At 40.1% G+C, this 13375-nt stretch overlaps 1 protein-coding gene across 1 annotated transcript in view; it reads right to left on the reverse strand.

The window, feature by feature from the left end:
- Positions 1-6566: 6566 nt before the first annotated feature.
- Positions 6567-13375, reverse strand: part of tnksa (tankyrase, TRF1-interacting ankyrin-related ADP-ribose polymerase a) — a 109138-nt gene continuing 102329 nt past the window's right edge. The window contains exons 27-29 of the mRNA XM_039614868.1: positions 11672-11858; positions 11365-11521; positions 6567-10487 (exon numbers count right to left, since the gene is read on the reverse strand). Coding sequence (XP_039470802.1) covers positions 10401-10487; positions 11365-11521; positions 11672-11858 — 431 coding nt within the window. The 3' untranslated portion in view covers positions 6567-10400. The remainder of the gene's footprint in view (positions 10488-11364; positions 11522-11671; positions 11859-13375) is intronic.

The raw sequence follows: 13375 nt of genomic DNA on the forward strand, positions 1-13375 counted from the left end.
GTAGTTCCAGGTTGGCCCCTCCTTTTTGGTTCAAAGTTGCTCCAGATTGCTCAGATGTACATTCACAATGGGAATTTCCTGTCCCAGAATATCCCAAAGGGTGACACTATTTGACTTGGATCTGGTGGCTGTGCAGGCCATTTGAGTAATCTCAACGTTGAAAAGTTGTTTGAGATGATTTGAGCCTTTTCACAGTCTGTATTATTAGTTTTTTGTAGACCTTTAGGTAAATGTCTATTTGAGAAAAATAAGTTTGAGAAAAAAATCAAATCAAATAAAGTGTGACCTGGCCTGGAGAGCTGCAGAGATTTTATAAACACAAGTGACACAAAGTGCAAGTGAGTGAGCACAAAATCAAGATCATGTGCAATTATACATTAAGAACAAAAAAGGTCCAATTTCAAATAAATATCAGTGCAACTCCAAGAGATATCACACTGAACAAGAGTACTAATTTTTCAATCCTTTAAAAGTGGTTATTCCAGAAAAAGAGCAGCATAATTAACGCCTTTGTCTTTAAAATATTAGAAATTAGAGGTTGTAAAACTATGTCTTTATATTTAAAAAAGAAATATAAATGTTTTTTCACATCTAGTTTTAAGTTTTAGTTTAGTTTTGATTAATTATAACAACCTTACTGTACTTGGCATTTTAGTGTGTTGATTCCCAACCAAAGGTTGTACTCCAGAGGGTGCAGGTTGAGAGATTATCTTAGTTAATTAGTGTTCAGAAAAGGCAGAAATTATTATTTAATCTGGGAATTAAGTGGACTGGAACAGGTTTGAACAGAAAAGTTAAAACTTGATTAAAAATAATGGATAAAAAGTAGAAACAGGCATCCAAAAGCAAATTTACAGATGATTTAAAAAATAGAAAAAAAGGAGCCGTCAAAATATTTTCATGTGTTTGACTGATCTCACATTTGAAGTCAACTTCTGCTTCCTGTCCCGACAGTGTTTAGCTCTGCGATTTCACCACGACCCTTCACGCTTGTTCAGAGAGGAAACATCAGCAAATTTTGTGTGAAGGATCATTTCTGGTGACGAGAACACAGTTTTGCGATCAAGACGAGCAGTTTTCAGATGAGACTGTAAAGTCGGCTGTGAACAGACAAAGAGAATGATCTGAACTCTGATACTAAAAACACAGCAGTTTTTTAATTGCTTACACACAGAAAATGCCCTGAACAACATATTGACTCATTGGTGTGCTCATGGAGACAGAGCAGTCGGTTTCTTCAGGCTCGGCGTATTGAGACGGTGGGCAGTGGAAGACTTTGGAGGTGGGCTGCCCACCAAATCCGATGTTAGAGATGATCTTTTTCCACTGCCTGGATGGGCAAGACAACTCATGTTGGTGCAGGGGGCATATTGAGATTTCCACTAAGAGGTTGAAAGGTGCACGGGGAGATTACTTTGAACATGAGGAACGTTGGAGTCATTTTTCCTTTAATATGCATAAAGGAGTATGCATAACAAACAAATATGTAGGACTGCTTTCTTGCATTTGTGGAATATCTCTAAAATTAGAAAACATCCTGTCTCAGAGTGATGCTAAAAAAATCTAGTTCAAGCATTTATTACTTCTAGATTGGACTGGACTTTTATCAGGCTTACCTTTCAGTTAATCCGAAATGCTGCAGCGAGATTACTGACAGGCACTAGAAAGCGAGAGCATATTTCTCACATGCTGTCTTTTCTTCACTGTTAAATTCAACATGAAATTGAAAATCCTTCTCCCTACATACAAGGTCTTGAATAATCAGGCTCCATCGTATCATTAAAGACCTCACAGTGCCATATCAGTACTGTGCCACAGCCGGCAAGCGCTTGCTCACAGGGGGTCGTCTGATTATTGGGGTTTTCTCTCTATTATTGCATAAAGCACCTCGACTTGTTGTTGTTATGTGGTGCTATATACATTTAACTGAATGCATAGCTGTTAAATCTAGTAGTAAGTCATTAGTGGGCAAATGGTTGCCACTGGTTACGGCTAAATGACTGAGAAGGTTCAGTGACACTGACTGATAAAGCTAAATGAAAACCATTAAAAGCAAAAGCAAAACGCTTTAAAATGGGCTCAAATGAACACATCTGAGCATGAAAGAGGGTGTTGATGAAGAGATTTTTGATTCCAGAGGGCTTTAGATGTTGGTCAGATGAAAAAAGTTGGGAAGCACTCTAGAGTATGTAAGAACAGGAATTAATGCATATACACAGGTGTAAGGGCAGCAATGACTTAGCAAAGGGGTGATATCAGTAACTAATTGTCATAAACACATATTGATCACACTGTTGAACCTCTAAACTTGCTTTAAACTATTAGAGCGAGAAAGTGAAAGGCAACCAGAACATTAGTAGGTTCTTGTAAATCTAATATGATACAGTCCATTGTTATCGCCATGGTGTTCAGATTCTTCTGTTAATGAGACATGATGACGATCAGTTAAACTCAGATCAAGTTTAGTCAGTAAACTTGTCTAAACGTATAAAAAATGAGAGCAATAAATGAGAGCTGCATGTATTCTTCATTGTTTACCCCTTCATTTGTTAAACTGCTGTGAAAATGATCTTGCAGTGCCACCTACTGCTGAGAACACTGATTCACACTGAAGGGATGCAGTACATCGTGAAAGATTATGAACCAGTGACGGCCGGTACACGAACAGGTTATGGAGGTAAAACTGCTGGGACTAGTCCCCATCTATACAAAATATATATAATCAGACCTCAAAGGTTAGATATTTAATGGTTCCAATCACTCCACTAAAACCCTGTCAAATAATGCAATTTCCTTTGGACCAACGTTAGGCCTGATACCTGTTGGTCTATAAGCTCGGCCTATAACTTTTTTCAGCTTAACTCAGAAAAGACAGTATCTAATTATTGTCCCTGAGAGCATTACTGCCCAAATCAGACAACGTTTGGGCTTTTTTCCTGTTCACCGAACAGGAAACCTAATGTGCAGAACCCTGGGATTATTTTCAATCAATCTTTTGAAACCAGATATGATGAGCAAACATCTGACTGCAAGACAAAGGGACACTGCACTCTCAGTGACAGTGACTTGACCAGATGAGCTTATCATCTTATTGCGATCATCAGACAAGAAGCTAGCAACTGAGCCCAAACACTCACCAGAAAATTGTTTACTGAGGTCAAAGGTCAAGTGAGAAATAGAGGTCAATTTAAACGGGCTTCTGTTCAACCAGACTGTTTTTGCCCCCTGCTGGCCATTAGATACAATGCATGTGTAAAGCACTTCTGTATTGGCTTTACCTTCTTATTGAGGTTTTCCACACATGTGGTCACTAACAACATACCATTAACTTGGAGGGTGAACCTTCTCCATTTACACTTTTTAAAAAATGTATTGCCACTGATCTAGTACTTCTTCTTTTGTCACTGCTGCTATTGATGTTCTGTGTTGTTGCTTTTTCACGTTTGTGTCTGTTTGACTTTAGGTAGCATGTGCTTGTTTGCAGCTGGCTGTACCACAAATTGCCTCTTGGGGATAATAACGTTTACCTTGAACTTGACTTTACAACCTCCAGGAACCACTGCCAACCAATCAGGGAATATTTAGTTTTCCCCTGGCAACCAATGGTTGTATCACATCTAGTATGGTGGACAACTCCAAAGCAATGTGTGCATGACTTCACACAAGAAACCGCAGTGCCCACATCCACCTTTTATATACAGTCTATGTTTGGGACTCTGACTTAGTGTTACGTTCATTAAAGCGGGCTGTAAAATGGTGCAGTGGCACATAAGAAGTGTGAAATAAAAAATCCAGCTGGGGCTTTAGGGAGGTATACAGTATGCGCTTTGAAACTGAAATGTGCATAATTTCCTCTGGGATTAATAAAGTATTCTGATTCTGAATTATAACCAATGAAACAGCCCTGCTATAAAATGTCAGGTGATCAATAATGTTGATTCAACTTTGTTGTCAATTAAAGGCGTGATAGTTTATGTGGTTGAGTTTTATTGCACCTTCTAGATGTTATCACCTTTGAGCCGATCTTATGTATGATAAAAATCATTTACTTTTTCGATACTTTTGACACTGACCTTTATTTATGATGATAGATGTTAGGCGAATATTTGGTGATGTCATAGTGATTTTGGCAGCGTGCTCTGGATCACTATCATTTTGGAATATCCCTTTCGTCCTCTGGCATTCAAAGTCCTCTCTTCCTCTCATTTTGCGCAATACCTGCCCACATCATGTGATCCCCCCACCTCTGCGATTCAGCACTGGGCCTAAACATTAACTCGTCAAAAATGCTGGACCCCATCTGCCAAAAGATTGTGCTTCAGATAGTCACCAGGCTTCTTTTCATATTTATTTGCAGTTTTTGTGCTGAAGCGCAAGAAAGGTCTTTTGTTTGGACTCCGTCCATGGAGGCAGACGCTGAGCAATCTCCTTCACACTGACTGAGCTCCACTCATAACCGCTGTGCCAAATCTGTCCGTCTGTCTTTTTGAGCTTGATTATGCAAGTAGTGTACTGTCTGAAGCAGTGGGATGGCTACTTCGTTCTTTTATGTGGCGTCATCCTGCAGACAGATACAGCCCATAGGTTCAAAATGAGGAATTTGTGATGCCACGCCTTTAGGATCCCTCCATGCCAGATCATCACTTTTCCCCTGACTCAGATTTAAGTGACAAAACGGGAGGAAAAAAAAGATACACTTCTTTCATTACTGTCATTTATTTTCTTAAATATGTCTCAAGAAATGAAGGCCGGGCTGTTTTTAAAAAAAATTTCTAACATCTTTTTAAATAAAAAAATGAATTGTCCTAGGCCCTTCAAAATGTTTATAGGTGAATATCTGGTACCCTCAGGAGTGTGGCACAGCTGAACATAGAATGATGGATGTTTCAGTTGCATAAAATATTTGGAGGCCTGCAGAAATCACAATTTTGAAAGAAGGGGACTGATGTTTCATTTACATCGTCTTGTATACAAGGAAGGTACATTTTTTTCTTCCACCCTTTAAAGCTCGACCCATCAAATAAAATGCCATAAAGCCATAAATGCCACGCACTGATAAAATAATTTTAAAAAAGGAAATTAAATATTAATTTGCACGAAAACTCATGTCTCAAATGATACATTTACCACTGCAAGGTTCAAAGAGTCCAGATCAGGTGAATAGTTTTACAGATATTGAAGGTTGAAAATGAAAAAAAACAAAGAAGTTACTCCAGGTAGCAAATCCAAAAGAACTTTTTTTTTTTAAGAAGGTTTCTGACAGTATTGCATCCAGAATATGTGATGGTGTTCTCTCTTTTCACAGTACAAACCTTTGATATTTATGTGCTTTGTGTATGAGAAGTTGCAAAATTGTGGTTTCTGCAGGCGTCCAAATCTGTTGTCAGAGATCAGACATCCAAATGTTTTGGGGGTTTCATTATTTAATGTTAGCTTGAGCTACACTCCTGAGAGTCCATGTTCAAAGAGCCATAGGTACCAAGTATTTACTCTCCAAATTTGAAGGACCTTAACTCAAGTAGTTTTCTGGGTAATGTTGTTTTTTTTGGGGAAATATGATGAATTGAGATGTGATGAGTCATTTAGCTAATTACCACTTTGAAGCCTTATTTTCATCAGAGTTCTTGTTTTCTTCTTCTTTTCTTGGTGATTTAGAAATGATACAAAGTTGATTTGACTTCGAAACATTTGAGATTTAGAGATCGTGCTCAGTTGTGGTGTGTCAGCACTCGACACTTTATTAGTTACACTTTGTTAAGGGCAGGTCAGGCCTGTTTTTTTGTTTTTTTTGTTCCTTCGCGCCTACCTTCATTCTTTGTTTTAGAAACATTCAGAGATTTTGGTCCATAATAATATGATAGGATTATGAAGTTGCTGCAGATTTGTTAGCTGCACTCCCAGTTTAAGTCCGGTCAACTCAAAGTATTTTTTCAAGAAACCAGTTTGAGACAATGAGCTCATTTTAATGAACCTGTGTAAATACAGCCTCAGTTTCCTCTTCTTAGGCTGAGCCGACACACTCTGTGTTCCCCCACAGAGTGGCTCACTTTGGACTCCATAACATTTAAATGTCATAGTAAAAAGCTTCAAAATTTTAGGCAAATTAAGCTTTCCTCATGGACAATGCAGCTAGAATGTTTCTACACTGATTTTCTACACTTGTTCATTAACAGGGGAAACAATAAATCCATAGAATCACCAGTCAACATAACTTTTTTTTGCCATCCTTATTTAACCACCCTTCCATTCTGGAATAACACACACTTGAGTTTTTTTGTCTGATTTGTTATTTGCGTTTCTTTTTTGCTGTATATTTGTGTGTCTCAGATGTTAAACCATTATGTGATCTTCCCTGAAACTAGATGTAAATTACCAGTTTTGTTATTATCTGGCATGTTTACATTTTATTTATATATATATATATATATATAGCATACTGACGTTCATTTGCATGCATTGTTCATGTTAAATTGAGAGAAAAATCAGCACTTAGACCAGTCAATCTGGCAACAACAACAAGTTAGTATCAAACTGAACTCAAGCTCACAATGAAATAAAAACAAAAGGACACTTTAAATTCTTTTATTAAGGATTTTTCTTCTGTACAGTCATGAAGGAGTTTCTCTGTTCCACATGTTAGCTGGTCAGCAGCACATCTGTACAACTGTCTGTACAACAGGAGGTCAAATGTAACTGAGAATGAAATGATAATGAAACCAGTGGCTTCTGGTAGAAGGCAGCTCAGACAGTTAGACAACACCTGACTGACTGAAGAGACGCTCCCCCCTCCAATCTATTTACAGCAAGGTTGGTCACTGAACAGAGACCAGCTAAAATTAAAATTCAAAAGGTTATGACATAAAAAAAGGAGGGAAAAATAAACTAAAATTCAATCATGAAAGACCTGCTAAAAGGTGCATCTGGATTTAGTTTATTTACAGTCCAATTTCAAGCAATGCCCACAGACCTCTGATCATAAATTAACATCTGCCGGCCTTAATGAGGTCAGTACCAAGACAGCCAACAGCGATACTGCCGTTTTATCTAAAAACTGTGTACCACCGACGCTCACTTAAACTTTAATCTGAGCTTCTGATGGAAGTACAAAAAACAGGCTTTACACGAGGGCCTTCCATTTTGTTCCAGTGAAGCAACCTCAATTCTCCACTGAAAACATCTTTTCATTTCAGTTTAATTTCAGGTTTTCTTCAATCTCCTCATTCAATTTTTCCCCTTTTTAGTCATTTCATTTTCGTTTTCCCAATTCGCAGTTACACAAATAATTTCTTCTACTGTGATGACCTACCTACACTATCAATTAGTCAATAAGTCACAACTTGAAAGAGGACACCCAAAAAATGTTTCATTTGTTATTCTGAGGATCAGCTACAGTGTGTTTAGTTCAACTGAGTTAATTCAGGCTTGCAAGTCAAAAAAAAGAAAAATCTGAAATAAAAGTGGCCCTATTGTGCTTATTTTTTATTATATTCTTGGACTTTAATAGTGTTACCTCATGTGATTGACAGTTAAAAGTAATTTTATTGATCTTATATTGAGCCTAGGTGTAGCACTTGAGTTCACCCATCATCTAAAACAAGCCAAGCAACCTTTCTTCTGATTGGCAGCCCCTCACTAACAGAAGGTTTATACAGCCAGTGGGTGGAGCTTCTCTGTTCATAACCAAAGCTGTGCGCTCCTACTTGCACATATGTTGACCTCCATTATTCGAAACTTTGCGCATCCAGCACTGTAACAGCATTAAGCACAATAGGACCACTTTAACATTCATTTGTTTTACCCTCAAATTTATCACTAACAGAGGTCAGGAGACATGAACCATCTCTCCTGATTGAGGTGAACTCCATAACGGTCAGAATCGCCGTCCCGGTGCTTTCACTCCAACTGTCTCATTAAAGGCATTAAATTTCAAAGACCATCAGCCCTGCTGCGTTTCACCTGACATGACCAGAGGTGATTAAAAGCATACAGCTACATTCATGTGTGGTCCCTCCCCATGATCTATAGGGAATTTAAAGGTTATAAATAACGACCCGTTAACAGAAAAACATGTAGTCATTGCAGTTAAAAAACAAAAACAAAAAAGGAAAACCTTGAGCTTATAGTACTTTCTGAGAGAAATGGTAACATGTTGGTGTTTAGTCACGAGCGTCATACTTCATCCTGACATAAAACGTATCCATCAGCCTCATCATCATCATCATCATATAAAAAGACTCTTTTTGCAGGCTCCAGCTGCTGACGCCTCATTAAGTCGTTTCTACACAGGAATGCCAGAAAATATCAGCACAATCAGGTTCGGTTGTGTCCTCACTACTGGAACTGCTCTGTGTGATGTGATTAAGGCCAGCCAGCTGCCTGGGGTGGAGTATGCAGGAGGCAGGAAGATCACCGGTTCTAACTCCTCCACCCTGCCCCCCAAAAAGCCCTGCCCCCAGTCACACATTGATGCAATCTGACATCATGCTGGCAAGTTAAATACACACTTAATATCCAATCCAACTGCAGCAGACACTCTAGTGTAGACTAGAAAAAGTTCAGGGTTGAAGTGCGTGTGTGAAAACAGTTTACAGTACAGTGACACTTTCACATTTGAGGAGTGTAAACAGAGGAGCATGAAGTCTTTCAAACAAAGAACCGCCTGAAACTGGGGGGAAAACGGTACTTTTAAACAGAAGCCGTACATAAATGCCTCGCTGATAGCCTTTAACACAGTACTGCAAGCTGGCAAATTGTCTGTTTCACCACTAGAGGGCATCAACAGTAAAAGTTGGAATGGAAAGGAACTGAAATGACCACATGTGGGAACGTATCAGTGACATTAAGATACTTCAGTGACAGCAGTATTGTGTGATTAGCTGAAATCCCCCCCCCCCAAAAAAAAAACTTACCCAAACCATTTGGCTTGCTTAAAGTGAGACTTTAAAGAACGCCACATCTCTTCTACTGCATACATTCAACTTTTCCAACGACTGAAATAACAAAACTGGACAGCAGCGGAAAGCAAGCGTGCCATCCACAGACACAAATTCATCCTTTATCTGTCTTGTTATTGAATGCTGAGTGAAGTTTAACCCAAATGAACTGGAAATGAAGTTTATGCACAAATCTGTTTGCAACACATTGAGTTTGCAGGTTAGCAGGTGCGCCCAGAAAAATGACAGTACCACTTAAAGGTATAAAACAATATGGGTGTAACAGACAGCAGGATTTCCTTTGAGCACTTTTTACTGGCTAGATGCGCCTAATAAACTGGCAGGTGAGAGTAGCTTATGCGTATGATAGCCTTAATTGTCTGTGATCCTCATGGCTCTGTTTAAGACTGGTTTTTAGTCAGAACTGGGCTGAAACAACACGGCAGTTCTGGATGCAATTCCTATAACGACTGCAGATTTCCTGTGATACTACAAAGGCAGCAATCAGTTCTTGTAAAGAGATTCTTGGTGGCATGTTGAGAAAAATAAGAGGTATGTTTAGGTTAGCTGGCTTGTCACAGGTCTCTCAGCCTGTCATGCTTCTTATAACTTAACTTCCCGGACAGCTAAGACCCCATTTTTTTATATTTGATGAGCCTGCATGTGGTTTTCAGTGTATGAGCTTGATATGTTGCAGATCTGAAATGAGCAGGTTTGGTCTGACTGACTTGCGGGTGTAAGGTGGTGGTTGGTCCCGACTGTGGTGGAAAGTCTGCAGCAGGTCCCGTCAGCAGCTTTATTTGCTTTTTGATATCAACGATTCTCTTGCTTCTCTGCGTTTCAACTCATTTCATATTCTCCTCCTGTGGCGTCTCGTTTACATCGGCCTGTGGTGAAAATGCGACGACACAAAAACACGCTGGATTTCCGTTCTCTCGATGCATCTGGAGGTGGCGTTGGAGCATTGTTTTGATGTTGTGGGTGTGTGCGCAAAGCAAAAAGAGGACATGATATAAAAAAACAGATTAAAGCCTGGGGCTAGAATACAGGAGCAGTGCAAAGGTGCCAAAAAACAAAAAGCTTTTTTTAATTTGTTTTAGATAGTTTTTTTGTGGTAATTGCTTTCATTTTGAGATCAAGCCAAAGGGCCTGCAAAAACAGCTTCCATTAATACTGATGAAACAGTTTCCATTTTCTCCTCAAATTATTAATTATTGCTGTCTGCTCCTTTTGGACTGAACGTGTATTACAACCCCAAAAAACTGAAAGACACTGTCTCTTCTTCCTCTTTTTAAACATTTCCACGTTTGAGGGTCATCTGACTCCTGGCCAGCCGATGCTTCGTGTCACCCATCCGCAGCTCCAGAGACTTTGAAGGTCTGAGGTTTGAAACTCCTTACTGTTCAGTTCTGGTCCTCTTAGAGATTTGTCCACTACAGTCTGGCTAACTTGGCACCCAGCTGTGCTTTAGGACTTCTGCTCAGCAGTGGCAGCAGGCGTGGCCAGACTCTCTGGCTTCACAATCTGGTAGGTGATCAAGTACTCTGGGTAAGCCTGAGGACAAAGAATACATTAAAGTCAAACAAACTGTTATGATTTCAGTGCTAGGAAAAAACACGTGGGTTACTACAAGAAAGACAAAGTAAATTAAGTATGATCTTTTAAAGGCTGGGTAAGTATTTCAAATGTGTTTATGCTGAGGATTTTTGGAATTTACAGTGTTGGTCCTTTTAAAGATTTAAACACCCAGTCACACAGGCCTAGAGACCAGCTGGCGACTGCCTGGCAACCTCCATTCGCTAGGAAAAAAATTATGATTCTCTGAGTGCTTACGGTTGGTTGCTAAAGCCCCAGACACATGGTCACCATTTCATACCACAATTCTGGAAACGTGACAGTACTTATTTGGTACCATGGGTACCAGGCAGCGTATGTACTGAGATACACCTGTAGGGGGCAGCATACGGCTACAAGTGCTGCTGCCCTTATAGGTTTGGTATCAAGAATCATGTAATTCTACTGGTACTGGTACCGATTACTAAATTTCTGGTATTGTGACATCCGTGCTAGGGATTGGTCAGTGTTCCCATTAGGAATGACAGTAATAATGTGTATTCCCTGAAAGGCTGGTGAGTGAGTAGTTCGGGTTGCTTGCCATTACTGGGTGAAATTGGCTGTGGTGCTGCATCAACAAGGTCCTTACGATTACTTTGGTCACAATTGTGCAAACAGTTTGCACGGAAGATGCCAAATGTCTGCAAAGACTTGCCACTACTCACTAAAAGCTTGTTTCCACCGCTGAAAAACTGAATAAATACATACATTTTTGCATGAGTTATTATGTCCAAATTTCAAAAGTTGGACTTAGTAACTCAAACTTCCAAGTACGTTGAAATTTGGAAGGCAAAAATGTTTTTCTGTGTGTACCAACCTGCTCCCCTCTGTAGATGACATACTCTGCATACGCCAGACCATTGACACTGGGTCGTCCTATTACGGAGTGGTGACCAGGAGGGGCGTGGGCCATTTTCATTGCACTAAACTGAAGGAATGATTTACCGAGTGTCACCCGACAGAACAGCATCTGTCTGCAAACACACACAAACACACAGACGCACACCAGGGAATCAATAAAATCAGTTTATTTGATCTTTCGGTAAGGTAGTTTTTATTTCAAGAATATTTTAAGAAGCTAAAAAGATCTCGCTAAAGCTGCTCAGGCCGATGTGAGCACCCACCTGTGACATATGTAGCAGGAGCGGTCTTTGTGGGTTGGACAACCTGTTCCTCCGCCGATCCCATACACGTACTGATTGCTCTTGGAGGAGTTCTCGGCAAAATAGATGCCAGCGCCAAACATTCCTCCGATGTATGCATGACGCTCATCAAAGCCCTTATGGATGATTGCGTTGATGAAGGGAGAACCTGGAAGGCCCAAAAAGTGAGAAATGACACAAAATATTCAGCTGTCTCCACTGTGAGCATGTCTGTCCTGACAGTGATGCCTGCATCAGAAATGTCTTCAGATACAAGAGTAATACATAAAAGATCACAGCAGACTCTGAAGATTTCAGAAAAGGTAGCGTACTGCGTACTGGAAACTGAGCTAAGAAACTGGGAGGATTCCACTCTACGGCAGTGGATGGAGAAAAGCTTGTGGTTGGAAAGAGGATGGAAGATTAATGAGTTTCCTTCAAACTTACAGCCAGACTGCAAGAATAACGGCAGCGACGGGCAACGACGTTAATGACGGTGCACACAAATGGTTGAAACATCACGATACAGAAGAAGCAGTTGGCCAAATTCTGCTTTGTATGTGGACTGAATCTCCACCTTAGGAATAATCACATTTTGTGGTGAAATAAATAAATTATGTATAGAAATGCTTTTTTTTATAACTAAACTGTAGTAAAGATAATATTACAGTTAATCACAAAACACCTTAGTCCTCAAGAGAACTATGAAACTAGGAGAGAAAGGAGGAAGTGCAGAGTGCAGCGCTTCCTTACTTTCCCTCCATGTAAGGAAACAGAATTTATGCATTTCACATACTCCGGTTAATTCATCTTTTTCAGCTTTAGAGGACGGCATGCTGACAGCCAAAGCTGTCACAGATATTTAAGGTGCATCGACTGATTCACCACATCAGCTCATGTACTGATTTTTAAAGTAGATATCAGGAGCTGTCGGATACCTTTGAGCGGTGCAGTTCTTTTAAGTCTTTGCAGGAACTCATGTAGAGTTGACCCTATGGACCTTTTTTATGCTGTCTAAATTTTAACCTTGTGGTTAAACCTGCCACCATGTTAACCTCTGTGTCTGTAGAAATCATCCAAAACTGAATGGTATGCGTGCTCCTATTCTCCAAAATGCTGTATGACAGTTAAACGCTGCAGGTTAAATGGATCTGGTGTAATGTTTGTAGTTGATGCAGCAGCGCCGACGTGGATGTGCCAGACTGCAGCAGAGTTATCACACAATCAATAATAAGCACTTTCACGGTCCAATACTATGTGAGGAGGAAAGGGAGGAGCCCTACGACAAGATGTCCAACGGGCTACTCGTGGGTGTTTCTGACCCCCATAACGTCAGAATGCCACGAGCACGGCATGAAGGCCCCACATCCTTTAATGGGACATGAGCTCAGAGCCCAGCACAGCCAGACTATGACAACTAATGACAACTGAGCTGCACTGAGCTGTGATTACCCCTTCCAATAAAGGATGTTGGGCCCTGCTCATGAAGTCAGTTTCTGACAGGTAATGTGATAAATATGCTTATGGGTGGCCATCTGGAGGTCATTCTGTGGGGCTCTAGTGGTGCTTCTTCTGTTTCTCATCGCTCAAAAGAGCAGACAGTAGTCCTGCAGCTCTCCTTGTGTTAAAACCTGTCTCTTGGTATCTCCAACACACTCCTGAGACTTTTGCTGGAAGACACAGCAG

The sequence above is a fragment of the Oreochromis aureus genome, linkage group 7 (genome assembly GCF_013358895.1).
Source record: "Oreochromis aureus strain Israel breed Guangdong linkage group 7, ZZ_aureus, whole genome shotgun sequence".
Taxonomy (NCBI): domain Eukaryota; kingdom Metazoa; phylum Chordata; class Actinopteri; order Cichliformes; family Cichlidae; genus Oreochromis; species Oreochromis aureus.